Source organism: Microtus oregoni, unplaced genomic scaffold, assembly GCF_018167655.1.
Source record: "Microtus oregoni isolate MIOR12 unplaced genomic scaffold, Mior012 000050F_000, whole genome shotgun sequence".
Classification (NCBI taxonomy): Eukaryota; Metazoa; Chordata; class Mammalia; order Rodentia; family Cricetidae; genus Microtus; species Microtus oregoni.
In genome coordinates, this window is record NW_024543224.1 from 578,341 (window position 1) to 604,101 (window position 25,761).

The 25,761-nt window shown below is 36.0% G+C and overlaps 1 protein-coding gene and 2 pseudogenes across 1 annotated transcript; 2 read left to right on the top strand and 1 right to left on the bottom strand.

The window, feature by feature from the left end:
* Positions 1-1,005: 1,005 nt before the first annotated feature.
* On the top strand, positions 1,006-2,082 carry LOC121436635 (annotated as a pseudogene).
* Positions 2,083-16,756: 14,674 nt separating this feature from the next.
* Positions 16,757-21,938, bottom strand: LOC121436636 (annotated as a pseudogene).
* Positions 21,939-23,697: 1,759 nt separating this feature from the next.
* On the top strand, positions 23,698-24,621 carry LOC121436644 (olfactory receptor 4C11-like). The gene has a single exon (XM_041636653.1). The coding sequence runs from the start codon at positions 23,698-23,700 to the stop codon at positions 24,619-24,621; it is 924 nt and encodes a 307-aa protein (XP_041492587.1).
* The last annotated feature ends 1,140 nt before the right edge of the window (positions 24,622-25,761 follow it).

Below are 25,761 nucleotides of genomic sequence, written 5' to 3' on the forward strand. Positions count from 1 at the left end.
ATAAAAACCCAGAGACAGAAATTGGGGTTCAGCTTGAAGGTCAGAAAAGCAAAACAGCCAGCCACTGGCTCTTACCTCTACCTCAGTCCAAAATGGTGATCCTGCCTCCAAGAATCTCAGAATGAGACTGTGTCTGTGAGCTGTCCCATCCCATTTTATAATCCTCCCTAGGGCTATGATTAATGTTGTGTACCATTGGGATTAAAGGCATGCATTGCCTGATTTCTTTGGCAAACTGGTGTGGCTTCTGGGATTCAAGGTATGTGTTACCACTGCCTGGTCTATAAGACTGACCAGTGGGGCTGTTTTACTCTCTGATCTTCAGGTAGACTTTATTTATCAAAATAAAAATGAAATATCACTACAACTGAAAAGTGTGACCTAATTCTTCTCTGTGAAGATTTAAAGCATAGAGTTTAATTCCAGAAACCATAAGATGAAAATAAAAAATAACTAAAAAAGAGGGTATGTAGCCCACCATGCTGAAAGTATCCAAAACTATCATCCTTAGCTGGGACAGTCTATCATCCATAGACTCAAACACACACACACACACACACACACACACACACACACACACACACACACACACCACATGCCAAGTTGTAAATAGCATGTTGAATGTTACAGAAGGGAAAATGAGACTTTTTTAATTGAGAGTTTGTTTATTAAACAATATAACAAAATGTTTGGTTTGTCAGGATAAGGGAGCAAGGTTAAAATTTACCATTACTCGGGATTTCTTAGAGTTAGGTATTAGAATTAGGGGGTTAGAGTGTTGGGTGTAACAATTAGGGTTGTTAGGGTTAGAGGGTTAGGGTTAGCAGAACTCAGCAGCAGCAAAAGGGTTTAGGGTTAGGGGTAAGGGTTAGAGAGGGTTTTGGGTTAGGGTTCAGGTTGGGTTAGGGTTAGGATTTAAACTTTGAGTTCAGGTTCAGGTTGGTTATGGGGTTAGGGTACTCAGGGTTAGGCTAGGATTAGGGTTAAATGTTAGGGTTTTTAACCATGGGCATGCCCAACGGCAAGGACCAGGGCTGCATGGGGCTGCTCAAGGAGCCCATGGATGCCTATCTGCCCAAACTCGGCTTGTATCAGAAATTGGTTGCAAAGAACGGGTTTTACTTGTTCAGAGCTGTAGCTAGCAGGTATTGTATTCTCCGTCTTGCCATGTGGAAGTTGGAATGGCCTGTATTCACTACCTTTGAGAGGACAGAGAGAAATTTGAAGCATTTATAGAGCATCATTTGAAGAATATTTAAAACGTTTGGAAAACCCATAGGAATGGGTAGGACAAGTGGGTAGAAAGTCCCCTTTCTCTTATGTACAGGAAAGATTTTGGAATATATCAGGTGCCAAATATTTCTCACAAGTAACTGATAATAATTTTCCTGAAAAGGTGTTACTGTGTTTTTCAAATGGAAATGATGATATTTCCTATCCTATAACAAACATAAAAATAGTTCTGCGATGTGTCAGTCTCTCCTTTATGAATTGCTGTAAGAAAAGGTATTTAAAACTGATGTTAGTAAAATCATGATGGGACTAGAAACATCTGAAGTGACTGGTGAAAGCAATAGTGAAATGTGAGATTTTGAGGATGATAGCTGCAAGAGAAAGAGTACTGCTGCTACTGATGTGAATGGAATTGGGTCTTGGGGCAGGGAGAACCCAGAGAAAAATGAAAACATGGCTGGCCTTCCTCTGTTCAGAAAGGTTCTTCTTAAGTGGTTCAACCCAGCAGTCTATAGAAATGAAATTTGGATGAAGTCCAAACAAGTTCAAAAATGTGATTATTTCATTGCTGCTACATTACAATATGAAGTTGGAGATAAATGCCATATTAAATTGGATCATAACGGAAAATTTTCTAATGCAGATATTCATGACTTTCACTCTAAGAATGTGAAAAAAAAACATAAACCAAAGAACCTTAAGACACTTCCCCCAGAAATCTGGAACATAGTATCAGGAAAGAAAGTGAAAAAAAACCAATTCAGGTATGGATTACAGTGTGCCAAAGCAGGACTGGCCAAGCCCTGGAGAGCCAGGCAAGGGAAGATGTGCCCCCTCTTCCATGGCTAACCTCCCCTGTGTCAGTGAAGCCTTGGGCTGCTGGCTTCCTGGAGTGCTAGGCCAGGGAATATGCACTGCCTCATCCAGGGCCGGCCTCACCAGGGACAATCAGGCCCTGGGATGCCAGGCCAGGGAAGATGTGACCACTCTTTCAGGGCTCCCAAGCCAGGGTCACTGTACCCCTCTTCAATGGCTGGCCTCCCCATGGGAGACCCTGGCCTCCCCATGGGAGACCCTGGGGTGCCAGGCTGGGGAAATGTAATGGGAGCCTTAAAGTTCTAGCCTTCAAGTCTTCCATGCAGGGTTCAATTAAAGACACCACAATAACCTAAAAGATGAAGGTAAGTCACCAGTTTGAAATTATGATTAATAGAATGATTATTTATTTAAGGGGGAAAAACTTACAGATCACCGTCCCAGACAACAGCCCTCTGCACAATCAGGAAGGGAGCCTAGTCGCTGGAAGCAGAGCCGGAAACCAGAGTGAGCAGAGGGCAGTTGCTGCTTTTTTAAAGAGAGAGACCACACCCCAATGGGCTGGTATCTCAGCAGCTATTGGCTGAAGGAGCGGAAGGAGCTCCTGCAACACCTCCCCCTTTTGTTTAAGTAAGAGAGTTTTAAACGTACTACGATATTATATACAATAAGTACAAATAACCTATTCTAACTAGCTTAAGTCTTGTATAATAAATAATTTGGCCAAGTCATGAGAGGAAAGTAACTACATTTATATAGTCTTCAACCCCATCAAAGATCTGAGAAAGGAAATAATGTTACCTGAGTAATTAGGAAGTGCAATTAAACAACTTCCAAAACATGCAGCAAATCACAGAGACAACTAGCTATCTGGGCAATCACCCAAGGTCACGTTTGCAGCATTGAAGCAACCAACTTTGGCTAAAGCCTAACGTAACTGACATACTGTAGTAGTAGGAGCGGCGGGGCTGCGTCCCCAGCACCCGGCCGCCCACACGGCTAGCTTTACCCGAAATAATTACACGGAAACTGTATTCTTTTAAACACCGCTTGGCCCATTATATCTAGCCTTTTCTCGGCTAACTCTTGCACCTGGACTAGCCCATTTCTATTAATCTGTGTAGCCCACGAGCTGGCTTACCAGGAATGATCTTAACCTGCATCTGCCTGGAGTAGAAGAATCATGGCAACTCCTTGACTCAGCTTCTTTCTCCCAGACTTCTGTTCTGTTTACTCCTCCCACCTATGTTTTAACCTATGAGGGCCAAGCAGTTTCTTTATTGCTTAACCAATGAAATCAACAGATTGATATATGACACTCCCACATCAACATACCGTTTTCAAAGGCAAGAAACTTGTCAAAACTATCTTATCCTGTCTTGGCAGGATATGACAGTCCTTTTTTATCCATTTATGGATACTCTGTATCTCTGTCAGTGGTTGAGGTATGGGCATTTCTTTGCCCAAGGGCCAGTTCTGCCAAGAAGAAAGGCTCCAGGTGGAGTGTCTTTGGTGCTCAACATTCTCTCGGGAATAGAGGTGTTGCCAGGAGCAATTGTGTCTCACCACCACGAAACTCTGAGTTAGATTAAAGGCCATTTTCTACAGCTCTCTGAAGAGGTTGAAGATTATCTATACTGAATATAATCTCTATGTATCTAAAAAACCTGATTGGTCTAATTATAAATAACAAACTTAGATGACTATTGATCTATATAATTCTCAATACCTATCTAACTTAAAGACTAAGACAATAAACAACTGTGCAATAAATGAGGACAATATGACCTCCAAATATAAACATTGCAGTATGGTAAATATATCTCAATACATAAACAATATATAAGTATCTTAATCATAGGTGGAAATATACACTGCAATATGGTAAATATACATATATCCATACAATATATATATATATATCAACACATAAAAATGTTTTAAGCAGAGATAGAAGCATGCATGCATACAATAGTCAATATAATTTAACTTTGTATCAATATACAAGAATCGATACCAATATAATTGTCTAAAAACAATAACTCACAAGTACCAATCTATTATCCCATCATCCAATTATCCCTCTTTTTTTTCCAAAAAGATCCCTGAGCTTATAAAATTCCTCCCCCAACCCTCAATCATATACTAATTATAATCAACCCCTAAATGATGTCCCTAAACTCAAGGACAAACTTTACTGGGAGAGGCGATGTCGTCCTCTAGAATTACTTCCAGCTGTCATGGAGGTGACATTCTTTCTGGGGGATCCTGTGAAAGTAAAATGATGGTTAAATTTCAAGGTCAATGTCTTTTAAAGTTGCAAATAGTCTCTGAGTATTTTGTGCAGGTCTGGCCAGAATGTTGTACAAGATGTGCACCATTTCAGCTAACCAAGTTGGAACCTTCTTGTGCAGCTGGTACCCAAAACAGGTCTTGTAGTAGCACTATCAGTATCATGACGTCATATAAACCAGGTAGAGTTGTTGTTATGGGGCCCCATCTTCTTCCTGGAAACTTCAAATATCACCGTAGGAAAAACTCATTGTTCATTGTGGAAAACTTAAACATTAATCACATAGACATAAACAGACATATATATATATATATATATATATATATATATATATGTGTGTATGTATGTATGTATGTATATTCAATGAAAGGCATGATAGATATATTCAATGAAAGGTATGATAGATATGAAGAAAAGCAAAGATGTTTTCTAAACTCATATTTCTTTCTGTCCCATATCATGGCTCTTGACATGAGACAGAAACTCCAGAAACTCTGGGTTTTTCTCTTAACAACAGGCTTGGAATTAGAGAGGGACTGAGCCAGAGTCCAACTCCAAAACCAGCTCTATAAATTTAGAAATATGGTTTAGTATATTTTACTTACAGAACCTATTCAGTATTCTTGATAGTCCCTTTTGGGCAGTTATTTTTCCATCTGTCAGTGTCCAAACATCCAGGGTCCCTTGAATTTTTCAAAGATGAGTGTTTTCCTGTGGAGATAAGAACAGAACCCTTCCCCCATTCTATATGTTTTTCTTACCACCCATATGAATATCATCCTTGTGGATTAGCTGTCATTTCTCCTTTCCAAGAGGTTTCTCCTCTTCAAATCGAACCTTTATTAATTTTGATGGTATCCACAATTTTTCTTCTCCTGTGGAAACAAGAGCAACACCCCTTCCCCAATGTAACACATCTCCTGGCTTCCATTGAGAGGTCAGCACATCTTTGAAATAAACTGGTTTATTTAGTTCAGCAGACTTTTCCATTATCCAATGTCTCTCTGCCACTGTTGTTCCTTTCTCATTAGTGTGAAAATTCAAGGTTAATAAAGCATTATGCAATCTATTTCTGGGGGTATTTTCCATCCCTTTCTGTTTGTTCAGCATATTCTTTATAGTATGATTTGATCTTTCTATAACCCCATTCTGCACCTGTGATTCCAAGACTTCAATTTTTTTCCTTCAAAGATAACATGTCCTCCTTAAACTTTTCATATAGATTCCCATCTTGGAGGTACATTCTGTCTGTTACCTTATCAAAACTTTGTGATAACATCTGAACATCAAATGCAACAGCCTGAACCCTTTCAGGTAACTTCCTAATACCCTTGGATATGGAGTCAATTTTGTCTATCATAGTATCCACTTGTTCAGATAACCTCTGATTTTCAATAATTTTAATCCTTTCAACTAGTTGTTCATTATTGGTCCGTAGAGATTGTATCCTTCTTAGGAGTGCCATATTCTTCCTTAATGATAGAATATGGAAAAGAAAACTGAAACCCAGTGACCAGTAAATTAAGGTATCCCAATAGTCATATAAACCTCACATGATATAATCCATTGTATTAGTAAACAAAGCAGTAAAATTTGCGTTGGAAACGAAAACTGCCATATTACTTATTATCCAGCAGGTGGCGCTGTTGCCAAGTTGTGACTAGAACTAGTTCTATTTAAATGTTTGCTTTGGTGATTTTATCAAGCCAGGTAAGTTAATAGCTAACCAAGTAATATAAAATATTGAAAAACAGTTAACATTTACAAATAACAATGATTCCTTTAACATTAGGTAACATTCTTAATACTTCAGAAATTGTTGTCTTATAAAATTATTATTTATGAAAGTAAAAATTACAAGCAGCATGTTTCTCAAAAGAAAGTGTGTTTATATTATGACATTATTAAATTTCAATTATTACATAAGATTCTAAAGTATAAAAACATATGTTCAGTGAGATGCAACAGTTGAAGAGATCCTGACAACCTGAGATCCAATTTTAGACCCACATGGTTAAAGGAGAGACTTAAGTTCTCCGGCCTTCACATGAGTGTCATAGCATGAGAACATACAGAGACACAGACACATATACATACACCCCTAGAGATAAACACATGAATAACACAATTAAACATGGTAATAATTTTATAGAAATTCTAGGTCAAAATAATAATAAATTACATTGAAGATTTTTTTCAATCTCATAAGTTACAAATGTTTAAATAAACAGCTGAAAGAAAATACAAAACTTAACATTGCAACAATGGACTTTTTCATATACTATTGAAATTATATATGTGTGTGTATGTATACACACAAGTATATATGGACATTTATCATTTTAAAGGATAATTTTTTAGTTTAAATATATCAAAAAAATTTAATTAAATCTCAAGCTTACAGGTAGAAAACCTTAATTTTTAACTCAATAAAAATTTATTAAACTCATGTTCTCCCTCCTTCTGCTCCTCATTGGGACCTTGGGAGCTCAGTCCAGTGCTCCAGTGTGGGTCTCTGTCTCTATCTCCATGGGACCACGAGGGGTGCACCCCCCCACTGAGACAGTGGAGCTGATCTACTGGGAGCTCACCAAGGCCAGCTGGACTGGGACTGAAAAAGCCTGGGATAAAACCGGACTCTCGGGAGGCAGAGGCAGGCGGATCTCTGTGAGTTCGAGACCAGCCTGGTCTACAAGAGCTAGTTCCAGGACAGGCTCCAAAGCCACAGAGAAACCCTGTCTCGAAAAACCAAAAAAAAAAAAAAAAAAAAAAAAACCGGACTCTCTGAGCATGGCGAACAATAAGGGCTGATGAGACGCCAAGGACAATGGCACGGGGTTTTGATCCTACTTAATGTGCTGGCTTTGTGGGAGCCTAGCCAGTTTGGATGTTCACCTTCCTAGATATGGACGGAGGGGGGAGGACCTAGGACTTACCACAGGGCAGGGAACCCGGACTGCTCTTTGGACTGGAGAGGGAGGGGAAAAGGAGTGGGGGGAGGGGGAGAAGAGTGGGAGGAGGGGGAGGGAAATGGGAGGCTGGGAGGAGGTGGAAACTTTTTTTTTTCTTCTTTTCTCAATAAAAAAAATTTATTAAAAGTATTATCACATAGTTTTCTTTGATTATAACAGCCTGAAAGTATTATAAAAAGCCTTATTTTATCATGGTCACAGTAACATGTTATTTTAAATAAGATGTAATATTAAAATATGACTAAATAATTTTTTTAAAAAAAGCACTTTAATTTGTAGATGAAGGGTACTTTTATGACACAATCACTTGCCTAGCATGTTTTCTTTGAATGTTACTCTTTTTTTTATTTTTCCATTCAATTATTTACACTTCCTCCCCTCCTCCCAATCCCCTCCTTTTCCCACACATCCCCCCTTCCTCCCCCTCCCTGCTTGAGAGAGGGCAGGGAACCCTGCCCTGTGGGAAGTCCAAGGCCCTGCCCCCTATATCCAGGCCTAGGGAGCTATGCATCCATATAGACTAGGGTCCCAAAAAGCCAGAACATGCCATAAAAACAAGTCCCAGTGCCTTTATCAATGGCTTCTCAGTCAGCCCCCATTGTCAGCCACAATCAGAGAGTCCTGTTTGATCACATGCTCAATCAGATCTGGTTGAGCTAGATTTGGTGAGCTCCCTTTAGAACAAGTAACTAAATAAATTTTTGCAGAGTATAATTTATCCAGGGGCTAAATGACTAACGGAAAATAGACATAAATATTCAATGTGGGATGTCCTTTTTATTGGTTGATGAATAAAGTTGTTTCAGCCAATGGATTAGCAGAGTAAAGCCAGACTGATAATCTGAACAGAGAGACAGACGGGGGGGGGGGGGGGGGAGAGAGAGAGAGAGAGAGAGAGAGAGAGAGAGAGAGAGAGAGAGAGAGAGAGAGAGGTGGAGTAAAAGAGATGCCATGCCAAAGGAGAAAGATGCCAGAACATTATTGGCAAGCCACAGCCTTGTGCAATAAATAGATTAATAGAAATGGGTTAATTTAAGATATAAACAATAACTAGGATATTTCTTAGCCGTTGGCTAAACAGTGTTGTTGTTAATATAGTTTCTATTTGATTATTCAATTCTGTGTGGCCGGGAAATGAAAGTCCAGTCTACAATTACAAAAATAAATATATTTAATTGAGATTTTATTATAATGGAGTCACTAATAGTACTCATTAATTGTATTAAATATTACCTTTCACATTACAGAGTACAGTAAGATAATTAGCGATGGGGTCTATGTATGGATGGATGCATGTACACATTTCTTCATATATATGCTTCCCTGTGTGCATGCAGACTCTCATTTCTTCAAAACATTCAGAATAAGGTAGAGGAAGTACTTGTTCTCATACCCACCCAACAAAAACATATTTTTCCAAAGTTTCCAATCAGTAAGCCATTTTTTACAAAAGGAGCAAATTCTACACTTTAAAACATCAATGAAAACGAAAGCACTTGAACAACATTTATATTTCTCAGTCTTTGATCCATTTGGACTTGAGTTTTGTGCATGGTAATAGATATGGGTCTATTGTCATTCTTCTACATGTTATTATCCAGCTAGGCCACCACCATTTGTTAAAAATGTTTTTTTCCATTTGATATTGTTTGCCTCTTTGTCAAAAATCAGGTTTTCAAAGACGTATGGATTAGTATCCGGGTCTTCAATTTGGTTCCATTGGACCTCCTGTCTGTTTTTATATAAATACCAGGTTATTTTGTTGTTTTATTTTAAACCTTGCTATTGACATGATTTTTTAATGAAATTCTGAGGCCTTCAGTACATTTCCATCCAATAATTTCTGCATTACCTTGTGCTAAAGGGTCTGGCAGACTTCTATGGGGTCAAAGGTCTGTTATACATATGGGATGATTCCTATTCCTAAATATTTCTTGTAAATGAATAAATAATAATGTTGATTTTGTATCATTTTGTAAAAATTCAGTGATTTTAATATGCAAAAAAAACTCTTTCTGCATATTGCAAGTCAGTAACTATATTGAAAGTTTTTGTAAAATCTATTAACAGCATGAGAATAGCATATAAGTCTTTCTTTTGGACTGAATCATAAGGGTTTTGATTCAGTTTAATTTTCTGATTTTTCGCCTGTCTTTCTTTATTTATTTTCATCAGTACAGAATGAAGGTGCCCCAGTTATTGGTGTTTCTCATAAAATGCATGGAAGGGTCTAGTAGATCTCTTTATAATTTGAAATATTTTGCCTTTGAGATATTTTTTCTTAGTCTCTTTAAAAATTACTAAATGTTCCTTGAAAGGGTTCACATTCTGCCCATAATTTGTCAATTTAATCATTATTCATAGGTACTATACTTTCTGCTGGGTCAATTCCTGATAATTGATAAAGTTGCAATTTTTCTTTTAGAATTACTCAGAGATATTTTCCACATAAGTTTTTAGTTTTTTTAATTCTGTTTATGTGGTATTAAGATCCTTTCTTAAAGAATTTTATTCCTCTGCATTAAAATTCCTGTAAGGAATGCTTAGAGGGTAACATGACCAGAGTTCAATTAAGCTACAGATCCATACAAAGCACATGTGCATTCTGCAATTTCTCTTTAATCAAAGTCAATTCTCTCTCAAATTCAACTGATAATTCTCTTGGACTATATAATTCCTTGTCATTGACTAAGGTTTTGAGAAAATTACAGCGTGCATTTTATTTCTAGTCCAATAGTAGGCCATAGATAAACAATATCTCCTAACAATCTTTGAAAGTCATTAAGACTCAGCAATCAATTGATGCTAATTGAAACTTTTTTAGTCTAATTTTCTATAGACCTATTTTATATCCTCTATAATTAATAGAATCTCCTTTTTGTATATTTTTTCAGGAAAATTTGTCATCCCCAAAAAGAAAAATTATCTGTACTTCTTCAAACATTCTTTATAAATTATCTATATTTGAGTCAACTAGTAAAATATCATTGATATAATGGTAAATTATAGATTGAGAAATTGCTTATGTATTATTTCCAATGACTGACTTACAAAATATTGTCATAGGTTGAGGCTATTTAACATTCACTTTGGGCGAATCTTCTGTTGTCTGAGGTTTTTTGTCCTGCCCGGTTTCCACAGTCATTAAGTTCCAAAGAAAACACACAAAGGTCTACATTAGTTATAAAACTGATTGCCTCATTAGCTCAGGCTTCTTATTAACTCATAACTTGTATTAGCCCATTATTCTTGTCTATGCTAGCCACGTGACTTGGTACCTTATTCAGTGAAGCAGTCACATATTGCTTCTTCGGTGGCAGGGTCACAACTGCAAAGGAATGGGCTTCCTTCTTTCCAGAGTTCTCCTGTTCTTATTGACCCACCTCTATTTCCTGTCTGGTTGTCCCACCTATACTTTCTGCCTGGCTACTGGCCAATAGGCATTTATTTAAAATCTAATTGACAGAATACAGACCATTTCCCCACCGTTATTTTAAGTGTTGATATCTCTTAGCAGGCTAAGAATTATTATAAGTAGTCATCATGAAGACAAAATTTTCTCTGTCTTTTCCTTGTAAAGGTATAGTGAAAAAACAATATTTTAAATCAAAAAACATTATAAAGTCATCCTTTAGATAATACTGAAGGCAAAGGAATTTGGCACAATGGAGAACCCACTGGCTAAATCACTCCATTAATAGCACTTAGGCTTGTTGCCACTCTCCATTTCCAATGTTTCTTTTTAACAGCAAATACAGGAAAATTTCAAGGACTAGTTGATTTTTCAATATGCTGATTATTGGCCTGCTCCTGTGCTGTTATTTTAAGTGTTGCTATTTATTTGTTGCTAAAGGCCATTGCTTAACCCATACAGGTTTTCCTGTAAACCTTTAAAGGTAGGGCTGTAGGTGTCTTTCATGTATCAGCAGCTCTTATGCTTTGTTCTTGTACAACCTGAATGGTCCATGACTGTTCTTTATAATGCCTTCTAATATATTTTTTCCATAATATACATTAATTTATGGTTTGTTTCTGAGATTAGAGGAAAGTTAATCTGAGTATTTCATTGTTGTAACAAATAGCATCTCCTTAAGTTTATTGCTGTTATCCACAAGTGGCTATAATTTTCCTCTCTGTCCTCTATTCCTATACATTTGATCCATCCTGTGCTCTGTTTTACCTGAAATAAATTTCCAATTCTTAAAAGTTGAACATTTACCTCCTGAAGAGGCCAATTTGAATGCCAAGATTCTGGTGCAATTAATGTCATATCTCTATCTGTGTCTACAAGGCCTTCAATGACAATGTCATTTATTCATAGATTTTAATTTTCATCTTTGTTCATATATAGAAGTTAGACAAAATATTTGCTTTATGGTTTTTCCTGAATTTTAGTTCTCTCCTCCATAGCTTTTCTATCATCCAGAGCAGTATGGTTTCTTATTACAGGCACTAGGTTCTTTACTTGCTCTAGGAAGGAATTTCCTCCATGATTACAGGAAATGACTGAACCTAATTTGGCCTGGGGGCCTGCAAGAGGCCCCTCAAGGAGTTTCCCAAAAGGAAAGCATTACCTTGACTGACCCTTATTGACATACTTTCATTGGTCTAATATATGACTTTGCCACAACTTCTGCATAATCCAGAAGGGACACACATTCTGTTTGAAATATGCTTAGAAACAATATTGTTTATAGGAACATCCTGTCTACAATTTCCTTTTAGGTGATCATGTTTATTACAATTGAAACCCTTGACATTTTGATTTTTATTCAAACCCCTGAAAATCACCTCTCCTATCCATTAATCATCATGGTCATGAGATTCAACATTGATTATATCTTAGGTCCATTCCTCCATGGGTGCTGATCTATCTTTAATGAACTAATGATCTTTTTGGATTTTGCACTGGTATTTTAAAAGGTCAGAGATTCAATTATTATTTATCCAGCTTCTGAATCTGGTGGTTTTCTATTTATTGCTGAAGTTAATCTTAAGAAATCTGTGATGACTTTCTTTAGGCACTATATAACTTTAGTAAATAACTCATTTTTTTTCTGACTCCTACAATTTTGTCTCAAAAATTTAAAGCTTCTGTGTGACATAAATCCAGGACACAGTCATTATATAGAGGTTGCCTTTGTGCATCAACATATTCTCCGTCTCCAAGAAGTGGGTGACACGTGGAATTGTGCAGAAAAATGCCTGTGTGGTAGGGGCTACCCATGAAGGCAGAGCCAATGGGTCTAGGATAGGTCAGTCCTGTGGAAGTTGGAGCACAGATATCTGTGGAATTTGGACCTGTGGAGTTTGTTGCAAAGAGGCTGCAACAACAACAAAAAATATGAAGATCAGATGGAGGTTTTGGGAGAAAGAGATGGTGTGGGCTTCACCTCTGTAGGCTGTGACTATATTTGATTAATAAAGAAACTGTTTTGGGCCTATAGTAGAGCTATAGGGGAACAGAGCTAGTTGGGGAAAACTAAACTGAATGCTGGGAGAAAGAAGGCAGAGTCATTGAGAAACCATGTAGCCCCACAGAGACAGATGCCAGAACTTTACCCAGTAAACCACAGCATTGTGGTGATACACAGATTAATGGAGATGGGTTAATTTAAAATATGTGAGTTAGCCAGAAATATGCTTAAGCTATTGGCCAATAATATTGCAAATAACACAATTTTTCTGTGTTTATTATTGGACCAGGTGGGTCACCAACCTCCTACAGCAGAGAGAACAACCTAGACAGCTAGATGGTGACTCTGGTGGAAGTACCATGTGCAACTCCAGCATGCACCTTCAGCCTGTGCAGGTTACTGAAAAGACACAGGCCAGCAACTTTTTCATAAATTTGTGCCTTTATGTTGGGTGACATTTTATAGCACAAGTTTTAACAGGCGTCAATAATAAAAAGCCTGGAGTCAGATATAGGGAAAAAAGTTGAGAGATGAGAGAGATAAAGGAGCAAACCACAGTCACCGTACTACTCAACTTCCCAGCCAAAAAAAGACTGAGCTCCTGTTTTCTTCCATCTTATCACTTCCTCTCTCCACCCAGACATATCACTGTCTGTACAGTCCTTCAGACATCTATTATCAACTAGTGGCTAGCTGTATCCTCTGATCTTCAGGCAAGCTGTATTTATACAAACAAGATATCACCACATGCAATGGCCTCAACAGAAAGCTTAGGTTTTTCAGGTAATGTTTTTTGGCTTTAACTAAGACAGCAGTGAAATGTCAAGTAAAACTTGGAGAAGCACTGTCAGCAACATCTCAAATTCATCATTTACAATTTTTAATCAAATTTTGATTGTTGCATATTCAGAAATATTTGAATGGTTGCAAAGTTCCCTGCAAAATTTACAAATTCATATGAATTCCTATGCCAGAGCTTAAGCAGCTGGCATCTAAAAGATGTAGTCAGAAAGTGAAGCAGTCGTGGTAGCACTGAAATAAATGATAAGGAGAAATGCTAGCCAGAGGTTACAAATCTTTGTTTGAACAATGTGAGTACATTTTAAGGATTCATACCTTCTAGTGATTCTAGCTAAGTGATACCATATTAAACATTTAAAACTTTGCTCATGAAGGACTGGAGTGAGAAGTCCCTACACCTTGTCTTGGCAACACAGTAGAGATGGCCAGTATGTTGTAGTTGAAGGGGAACCAGCCCTGAGGGTATGAGAATAGGAAACTAGCCCCAACTGTAGCTTATTGTTGCAAAGGTAAATTAGCCAGGGCAATGCTGGAGATCTCATCCTGATGGCGAGAACAGGAAAGCACTGGCAGCTCAGCAAACCCTGCAACCCACACCCAGAAGGTTTATAACATGGTCCTCCTAAACATCTACCCCATCTATGATCTGCTGGAGTGTTAAGGTACCTGACCTGCTCATCAAAGATGCAGGATCCCCACAACACAGGACAAAAACGCAATATCCAAGAAGAGTTTCACTGAGGGCCCAGAATTACTAGTGTAGTTGAAACCAGAGGCCTTGAACCAGACAAATAACTCTTTGCAATGAACACTGGCAAGTAAATATATACGGACAAAGGGTTTTATTGTGTGACTCACTGTGTCTCATTGCAGCTTCCGGGACAAGATCTTTAAATTTTTCCTTTTTCTCTTAAACTTTGTCATTGATGAAAAATGCAGGGACAGAGGGCAGATGTGAAAGGATATAGAAATGAATTGGATCATGATTCATGATGTGAAAGTCATTTAATAAATAAAAAGTTAAAAAACATAAATAAAACTCTGATGACAGTTGATATGCCATCCCTATCATGGTAAAATCTAAACAAGATGATGGGAATACTCATTTGAGCTCTTGCAGGCGTTTAACTGGGTTTGTGAAATGTTTCTCTGCTCAGTTCTAACCTCAACAGGTTGTATAAATAATATATGATCAGTTTCTACGAAGGTAAATGGATGTAAAAACAGTAGTTTTGTGGTTTTTATAAGATGTAAAAGACCTATACATGCACGTGCACACATACGCATGAATTAAATAAATGTCAAAAGACCTGTAACATTAAAAATGCTAAAGACACTCAAAAGTACATGAGGAGAAATCCATGACAACTACTTTTAAACTTTGTGAATATATAAGTAGAAATCCTCACTATATGATAAACTCCTTGACAAAAAGAGTATAAAATGCATATTTATAGCCATCTGACAATTTTAAATAAAAATCACAATAAATGAGAGAGAGAAACAGACAGATATATTCATATATATTCTAACCATGGCAACAATCATAATATCAATTAAGTTTAGAGGTGTTCCCTAGTTAGTTTATAAGAATAAGGAGTAAAGGCAGGAAGAATTTAACCCAAGAAGCTTCTGGCATTTTTCAAGCCAGGCAGACATTTGAGGACAAGCACAGCTCTGCCCCAGGTCTCTAGACTTGGGGCGAGAATATTTCACCCAGGAGTTTGTCCAGTGCCTATCACAGTGGGCAAATGGACACCTTTGTGGTGAATTAGTACAGGTTGAAGAAATGGGGGTAAAAGAGAGAGACAGAACATTTCATGTGCTGAGGAGAGAGGCAGATCTGAAGAGGAGAGAGTGGTGAGGAATTGGCTGAGGTGGATGCCCTATTTGCCACCCAGAACCAGATGTCTCAATTTGGGTTGCTGCCAATGGCCATTACTTGGTCTGTGACCCTGATGCATTTTATTGATGTCTGAGGCTCCCCTTTTCACCAAGGGCCCTGGTAAAGGCAGAGTCTAGTCCACAACCTGTGACCAAGTTGATGACTAAGGTATGTGCCTCCACAGTGGCAAAACAGTAGAGCTGACTCTGGTTGTATGAATGCAGTTGATTTGGATCCAAGGAGTGAAAGAAAGAGAACTGGTTCAGCTCCTTACTGTATGCTACATTGGATGAGATATGTGGGTTAGTGCTGCAGAGTTTACCTGAGTAATGGCGATGGGAAAAAATTGAGAGACTGACCAACCCAGCTACCACCCAGGCCAAGACCACGGACTACGAGGTAGCCCATCACTACACCCACCTCATCTAGTTACTGCTGGAGCATATAAAGGGACTGGACCTGCAGATCCAAAGCTACAGGAACTCCAGGACACAAGGCAACAATAGGATATCCAAGAGGCTCAGTGATAGACCACCATCAGTGGCGTAGCACAAGCCAGAGGCCTTGAAACAGACCAATGACTTTCTGCAATCAACACTTACAAGTAAAGATGTATTAACTAAAAAGTATATTGGATGACTCATTGGGAACCGTTACAGCTTCCATGTCAAGATTTTTTAAAAAATTTTTTGAGGGATTAATACTTTTTTACCTTTAAAATTTTGTTTTGGGGACACCGTTGAAAAGGCATAGGGCAGAAGCAATGGGAGGAAATGAGAGGTCCTGAGATGCATTATGTGAAGTCCACAATAATCAATAATTTTTTAAAAAGAATAAGAAATAAGTTAAAGTTTGATTGTGCTCATACATGTACACACACAAACACACACGCACACTATCTCTCACAAATAACACATGCACACTGTACCTTGAAAGAAATCTTCTATAAATTTGTGATTACAGTGCTTTCCTTTGATTGACAGAAAGATGGATAGAAAGGTCATGAGTAAATAGAATCAAAAGAAAAAATCTATAATAAAGTAAATCATTTGAGATAGGGTAAACATTACATGCTCTGAATATAAGTTGTTTGCCCTAAACATGGGCCTAACAGGGATCAGCATTTAAAACAAAGTCAGTCAGATAAATATTCACTTCTCCCTCCTGTCTTCTTTTAAAAAAAACACAATAACTTGGTATTTACTTCAGGAAGCATCCATTTTGCTCATTCTTTAGAAGGAAACAAATCACCATTCCCAGGACAGTGTTATTCTAACCATGTAATTGGAAGCTAAGATTTTCATTATTAAAATAAACTCAAATTTTAATTTCTTATATGTCACCTGAGGTATCTTTTGCTCCAAAGCTTCCTCATGGCATTTTTCACCTCTGCATTCATTCCTCAGTGTGTAAATCAGAGGGTTGAGAAGGGGTGTACAAATTGTATAAAACACTGATATCATCTTGTCCATGGGGAAGGTGGTTGCAGGACGTGTATATATAAATATGCCAGGCACAAGAAGCAAGATGACTACAATGATGTGGGAGACACAAGTGAAGAGGGCTTTTTTCCTCCCTTTGGCACTGTGGTTTCTCAAGGAATAAAGGATGATGACATATGAGACCATGAGCATGAGAAAACTCACTGTGCAAAGGGTCCCACTGTTAGCCACAAAGAGAAGGTTGATCATATATGTGTCTGAACAGGCAATTTTCAACAGTGGCTGCAAGTCACAGAAATAGTGGTCAATCTTGTTGGGACCACAGAAGGGTAAACTCAAGGCCAGAAGAGTCTGAACTAAAGCATGCACACAGGATCCTATCCAGGCTATGGGCACCAGCATCCCACAGACCTGGTGGCTCATGATGGTCGTGAAGTGAAGGGTCTTACAGATGGCTACATAGCGGTCAACAGTCATGAGGATGAGGATGAAGATCTCCTGGGAGCCAAATAAATGTCATGCAGAGACTTAGATTATGCACTCACTGAAAGAAATAGAGGCCTCCTCCATCAGGGAATCCACAATTATCCTGGGCTACAGTTGTAGAGAAGCAGGTGTCAGACAAGGATAAGTAGAACAGGAAGTAGTACATGGGACTCCCAAGTGCCTGACTTGTCTTGATGGTGGCAATGATCAGCAAGTTACCCACTAATGTCCCCATATAAAAGAACAGGAAAATGGCAAGCACTATGTTCTTTCTCCTGGGGTCCTATGTCAAGCCAAGGAGAAGAAAATTGGTCACGTTGTTACTCAGCTGCCTGATTCTTGAAAGAGAGGGAAAGAATATAAAATGTCCTACTATCTGCAAAAGATAAAGGAGCTAGTTTTAATAAGTGGTGGGATAGAATATTTTAAACAAAATATTTCTTTCAAAAAATATAATCTATATCTGTATTATTAAACTGTTGTTCCTCCTCTTTGTTTTCAATGTCAGATCTTTATAAATGTCACAAAAGATGATGAAAGTGATACATTGTAGCACACTTTACACACATACTTTCTGACTTTAGCATGATTTTGATTAATTTTGCAGTTCAAGTAATGTAAAATGAAATGTACACTTTCCTTATTACTTATCTCATTGTTTCATGGGCAAAAATTCTGAAGTGGCATCACTTATATAATTTATTTTTTATTATTTATAAAATTTTGGGTATCCTTGCAAGTGATCATATAAAGGTGCCTATACATCACTTGCTATAAAATACTATTTTCTATTTATTTTACACATCAATTATCTACATTTATAGGTAATGATACACACATTTCTAGGTACTGTTTATTAAAACACAAGAAATGCTAGTACTCTGCAAATAATCTGGTAATAACTTAAAATATTCTTCATGTTTCTTTATAAATGGTGTGTGTAGACAGAAAACAATACTCCCTGAAATATTACTAAATGTTATAATTTCTATTTTTCTTCTACTTCTGAGAAGCATACCTCAGACTATTCATATTATTTGAGAATACAGTAGAATGAAGGGGTATTTTATATTATCTAGTCATACAAGTTTGCAAACTAAATATCCTCATATATAGGATAACATAGTGGTTGTTGCCAAGAATTTGTTGTAGGATCTCATCACAGTTGTCATCTCCAGAAAAGCAATTTAATTTTCAGGCATCAAAAACTTCAACATTCTCTGAGAGCAGGAAAGTTTCAAAAGATGAAGGTAAGTATGGTTTTAGGGAAAGGGATGGATTGTAATTTATATTTGACATTTTTGTTCAACTTATTCTTAGATTTTGAAATTATGATCATATCAAAATATAAAATATTACTTCTTCCAATATAGTTTATTTTTATAGTGTGGGAAATTTTATAACAGAAAAAGTCAATACTTTTCTAGCTTTTGCTTATGAAAATTTCATCATCCTCATGCAAACTGAGATGTAATACAGCTAATATATTCTGGAGTCTCGCTTATCCACAGTGCTCCTTCTGATTCCTGCAACATCTACCGTTCATTGTGATGAGAACTATGAACTGCTCTAATGCAGAATCTAATAACTGACACAGATACAAACCTTTGTATGTATGTTTCAGGTCATCTTTGAAAACTAAATCACTTAATCAAATTTGAAAGACAACTTTCTCTATTTTAAATGAATTAAAATGTATTTAGGTTAATGTGTATGAGCATTTAGCCTGCTTATGTGTATGAACACCACATATATACCTGTTCTCTGAAGAGCATTAATGTTTGTTTGCCTGTGTGTGTACACCATGTGTTTGTCTGATCACTTAAAAGCATGATTGCTTTGCTTGCATATGTGTATCTGCAGTATGTGTGTGCATGATTCCTGAGAGTTTTAAAAGAGAGCATTTGCTCCCCTTAAATTAAGTTAGAGATTGTTGTCTGCCATAATGTAGATACTATGAATTAAACATAGGTTCTCTGCAAGAGCAATAAGTGCTCTTGCTTGTTAAGCTATCCCTCCAGGATTCTTTTCTGCTGCTTAAAAATAATGAAAATTAATGATCAAGATACTCACTTTTGGGTGTCAGTGATAAGCATAACAAAATTTATGTATGATATCGGGCAAGAACTCAAAGCACAGGGAAACAAGTTTTGATATCTGAGTTTCAAAATTATGATAAATGCCTTTATTTAAAAATTGTATGTAGAAAGAGAAATTAATCTAAGGACCCAGTGGTCTTTCAAAGTGAAATTACAAAGAACAAATTTTACTCATCAATACTACATGATGTTTACCACTTCATTGACTATGTAGCATTTGGTTTCTTTTGCATCAATCTATAGACTGTCAATTTCTACAATGGACTTATTTTCTTTATGCATGTAGGCAAATATTTAAAAATAAACTAAGAGTTATAAATTCATATTTCATCAACATAAAAATAATTATAAGTATTTATCAATATTCTAGTGAGAATCTAATGGAAGTCACTCAAATGCATATCTGCTATAAATTCTCTGAATTCTTATTTCAATTTACAGCTAGGTGAGTTAAGCTCCTACCTTTATCAACATGTGAAATAGAGTAAAATGCATATGAAAGTTTCCTTCTCAGTTTGTAATATTCTAATAAAGGTCTTTCATTGATAATGAATTAAAATTACATATAGTTTTGAGTTAGATGATGATATGATGGATGTAAGAAAAAGATGATAAATGTTCATATAGATATATAGATACATAAAAAGCAAGATGATAGACAGATATGACTAAACTAAATGATTAATTCATCACTTCACGTATTTTGTGGTAACTATATTTAAAATGTGCTTTAACAATTTTGAAATGCAGTATGTTTCTATTATTATCTATAGGTAAAATTTGTATGATAAATCTCAAGTCAGGTCTATGTTTGTCTCCTGACCAATATCTGTCTGCTACATCTTAGTGTTTTAGAAACCACCATTGTGCTGTAAATCTGTCTTCGATTTTAGTATAAATGAGATTTTGCTTATTATGTTTTGTGCCCAGTTCATTTAACCTATGATATTGTCTCTCAGCTTTGTCCATGTTGTTGTACATGCCAGAAATTCCTTCTATTTTATGGCTGAATATCATTTTTAGCCTATTTATGCTATACTTTCTTTATACAATCATCTATTGGTGATACAAAACTTGGATGTCAATTTTAGTGGATCCAGAGTCAGTTAAAATCCAAGCTAGGAATCTGCATTCTTGCTCAGTTTTTCTTTTCCTCATTTCCTGTCTCCAGTGGCTGTCTTAGCTTCTCTCAGTGATGAACTATAATATATAAGTCAAACAAACCCTTTTCTCCCATATTTCTTTTATTCATGCTGTTTTTTACTGCAATGGCAAACTACAACACTGTTGATGGAACTTATGGTTGGTTCCTTATATTGGGTGTTGTTAATAAGGATACAATAATCATAGTAATGTTATGAATTAATACTGACTTCTTTTCCTATGCATATGTTGCCAACAGGATAATTGCTAAATCATAGGCATTTCTGTGTTTCATTTTTAGAAAATTCCAAAATGTTCTCCATAATGTCTAACTTTATTTGCATTATAAAAATGTGCTACAAGTGTTGACATGTCTTTAAATTCCAAACAAGATTTGGTTATATCAGTCATTATTGATAGAAGCCTTTGTGGATTTTTTTATCCAAGTGTCATTTTTATCATGTCTGATGTATATGTATGTTACAATTTGCATTAACATGGCTCCTGTAAATGTTTATCACTTGACAAATTAAATATTTATCCTATTCGTTCTCTGAAAGAACTCTGTCTGTCCTTCCCACCCTGTATCTCTAGAAGTAAGGCTCTTTAACCAGCTTACATGAGTCAGGTAGATAATTATGCTCAAATTATTGGAGGACACAATGCATAAATCATTCAAAAATTGTGTCCAGTGGAGCTTTCTCTATTATCCCCAATTTGTTCAGTTACTGATTCCATTATCTGTGACTATGAGAAATCTGATTCATATACTCTAAAATTAGGTGCATTCCAACGTTGTGGTATTTTGTTCTTCATAATCCTTAATCTCACATAATATTTTACCAAACAGGTAATATATGTGTTTAATTAATCATGTTTCATGCCCGCAGCATATTAGTTATACTAATGTCATGACCACTGTCTGACATATATTAGGAACTTTTGAAGAATAAGACATTTAGGAACTTTAATGAAGGAGTACTTTGAAATATAAATTGATAAAATAAAATTAAAAAATATATGATATCTCCCATTGGAACAGGGCACTGTTAAGTAAGTTTAGACAGATGATATTAGAATATTAAATACATTAAAGTAATAAATATTTTATATTTTACTGAAAATCCTTTATGAAAGTTGATGATTTTGCCACGAATGTAGTAGATAGAAATGAATTTTTTTTCTCGTGGTAGCTAAATATAAAATGCTGTAGAACATGATTAATTTATGTTTATAGGGAATTAGTCTATCCTATGAAATTTCTATGTCTGCATGTATAACACCCTCTGTACTTGTTATTCTTTTCAAAAGTATCACGTTCAGCAAAGACTGACTTCAAATTTGCATCCATTTTCCAAGGCATTATAAGTGCTAGAATTACAAGTAGGTATCACTTTATTTAGCCTATAGAGAATCCATATGCCTGTAGTCCAAGTGAATAAATATTTTAATAAATATGTATGTTGTGCAAATATGCAGATTTGTCTATAATATTTATCTTACTTAATTCAACCCCAAAATGTTTTCATTGTCTAAGGCAATTCATAAAGAGTGATGTTGGAATACATCCAACAAATTGAGACTTCATTTAATGTCCACGTGGTAATTGTGTATGAAGTATTTAAAGTATACACAATTTCAGAACTATCTTTACAGATCACTCATGTAATTATATTTCCGGAGATTCATTTCTTCTTCAAAATGCCAAAATGCTTCATATTTGCAACTGAATTTCTGTAATGGCTCAGTGACATACTGATGTGACCAAAAATATCCTAATGTAAGTCTTCATAGATTTATTTTAATTCAGTGATAATTTTATGAGATTCAAGTTCCTTCTGACCCTCGCAGCCATTGAAAAGCTGCACATATTTTCATTTCCAGTGAGTGGTTATCCCTAGGGTAAACACCTTTTCTGTGTAACTGTGCAGGTATTGTACCTCCTTTACACATTAAAAACATGACATTTGACCTCACATCACTAACAAATGTAACTTTGACTTTCTTACATATTTGTAAGCAACATTGCTTAAAAGATAGGTATTAAAGCATTGTTATAAGAAGTTTCCCAGCTGGAATCTGAGCATATAACTCAACGAAACAAACTGCACATTTCATGTATTTAATTTCAACAGGGCAAAGTATCTCTTTTAAAATTAGTTTATATGTGTGTATCTGATAAATACTACTTTGGTAAATTTTTGATTTTGACTTGATATATATATTATATAAAATTAAAACAATTACAAAGTAAAAAAACATATGTATGTGTAAGCACATATATATATATACATATATGTGTGTATCAGTGTATGAAATACTCTATAATAAACATAGTTTGAATTCTATCAAAGTTTCAGTAATTAACTGGAATACCAATGTCTCTTTAAACATAAAAATTAAGAAAACTTCTGATTTACTTCAGATATTTTCTCTTCCTTCCTGCATGTTCACATTAGTGTTTCTGATAAAAATTCCTTGTAATTCTAATAGCTTCAAGATTTTGAGACCTATTTAAATGGAATATGTTGAACTGGAGAATGTAATTAAGTCATTCTTACTGTGGGATAAACAGACTAGGTTGTTATTCAAATATAAAGTTTTATGATCATTGTTTCTCTTTTGTTAGGCTCACATATTTAAATGATCATTACCTGAATGTTCAAAATATTTAGCACATAAGTTTCTTTTTTATGAAACTATGGGATTCAAATTAAAAAAAAAGCATATTAAATTGAACATGCAGGCAGAAATCTTTAATAAATAAATAAATAAAAATTGAACATGCAAAATATTTTGAATGTTTTCAACATACTAATCATAAACAGATCTCGTATAAACTAACAAGGGGTATTTAATTCTGAAAGTTAACTACTCAAATTATACCTCCAAAATTAATGCTTCTATCCAAAAATCTATGGCTCCTTCATTATTTGAATTGCAGTTTATTTAATAATAATTGAACTGATATTTTCAGTTACAAAAAAGAGAATAACACTAAGTCATTGGATTGACCCTATTTAACTTCCAAATTTAGCATGCATTTTATACTTTTCATTTCTCTTTTCAGATTATTTCTGACCTGTGATTTCCTCTCATGGACTGACACAATGAAGCAGAACAGCAGTGTAACCGAGTTTATACTGTTAGGCCTGACACAGGATCCCCTGAAGCAGAAAATGGTGTTTGTAATCTTCTTAATTTTCTACATGGGTACTGTGGTGGGGAATACACTCATTATTGAGACAATCAAGTTCAGCCGGACTCTTAGGAGTCCCATGTACTTTTTCCTGTTTTATTTGTCCTTTGCTGACTCATGCTTTTCAACATCCACAGCCCCAAGACTCATTGTGGATGCCATCTCTAAAAAGAGCATCATTTCCTACAATGAATGTATCACACAAGTCTTTGCTCTCCATCTATTTGGCTGCATGGAGATCTTTGTCCTTATTCTCATGGCTGTTGACCGTTATGTGGCCATCTGCAAACCCTTGCGTTACCCAGTCATCATGAGCCGTCAGGTCTGTGTCATCCTGATTGTTCTCGCCTGGATAGGGTCTTTTATACATTCCACTGCTCAAATTGTTCTGGCCTTGAGACTGCCCTTCTGTGGGCCCAATTTGATTGACCATTACTGCTGTGACTTTCAGCCCTTGTTGAAACTTGCCTGCATGGACACATACATGATAAACCTGCTCTTAGTGTCAAACAGTGGTGCAATCTGCTCAAACAGTTTTGTTCTTTTGATGATCTCATATTTTGTCATCTTACACTCTCTGCGAAACCATAGTGCAGAAGGGAGGAAAAGGGCTCTCTCTACTTGCACTTCTCATATCATAGTAGTTATCCTATTCTTTGGTCCCTGCATATTCATATATGCACGACCACCCACCACTTTTCCTATGGACAAGATGGTAGCAGTATTTTATACAATTGGAACACCCTTTCTCAACCCACTCATCTATACGCTAAGGAATGCAGAAGTAAAAAATGCCATGAAAAAGTTATGGCATGTTCAAATTATGACTGAATGAATCCAGATATCAAATACTACCATTTCTGAATATTGTAGCTATATGTTATAGCATATTGCTTTCTGTGTTCTTACTACTCCTGATTAAATAAAGAAAAAGAAAAAAATCAGAAAAAATATATTACTCTTTTATGTACTAAATACAAATTAAAAAATGAGGATGGCAATAATTAGCCCCAATTTTTAAAAGTGGCCAGACTTTGCACAAAATCTAATATATTAGATTTCCTTTGTTTATCTGTCTGTTTTGCTTGTTTTCTGGTAATATCCTGACAACTTTTCTCAAATCTTATGCCTAGGTCTTCTTTTCCCTGAATGTTTAAATTTGGCAATATTTCTATAAATTATGCAACAGCCATATGCTAACATGCATGTTCAATAAGAAGAAAGATATTTCTCACAACTGTTAAAACTCCTGTAAAACAGTTTTCCATTTTTTCATCTTTTAATGTTCATTTCTAGTGAAGTAGTCACTTGTCTCCTCATTTACCAGGCATAGGGACTGAGTCAGTGTATCAAGCCAGCACTTCCCATTTTTTCTCTAGTTTCTGTTTGAAGAGATCCTTCAAACAAGATGCTATTCTTTTCATTTTTAGTTATATTCTAAGTCTGCTGAAAGTAATTGTAATTACTGCAGGTACTCATAAAATACCATTATTTTCTTAATAGCAAATTGAAGAGAACTCACTGTTCCTACTGTGAGTCATGTTCCCTATTTCCTTTGATTCAATATGGAATATGGGTAGATTCACTGGTCAGAATTGCTAATAAAATCTCCATACCCAAAACTTGCAGAAAAAATAAGTTTGTGCACAGCATCAGGATAGCATTGAATTATAATATGAATGTTTAGTATGCTTATTTTGTTGCATTAAATTGCATGCCAAATTAATTAGTACCAGACATCGTTTTCTCTGAAGCTTGTTACTCATTAGCCAATAGAAAGTGTTACTAAGGAGCTGGAGAGATGGCTCAGAGGTTAAGAGCACTGACTGCTCTTCCAGAGGTCCTGAGTTCAATTCCCAGCAACCACATGGTGGCTCACAGCCATCTATAATGAGATCTGGTGCCCTCTTCTGGCCTGCAAGCATACATGGATGGAATGCTGTATACATAATAAATCAATCTAAATAAAATTATC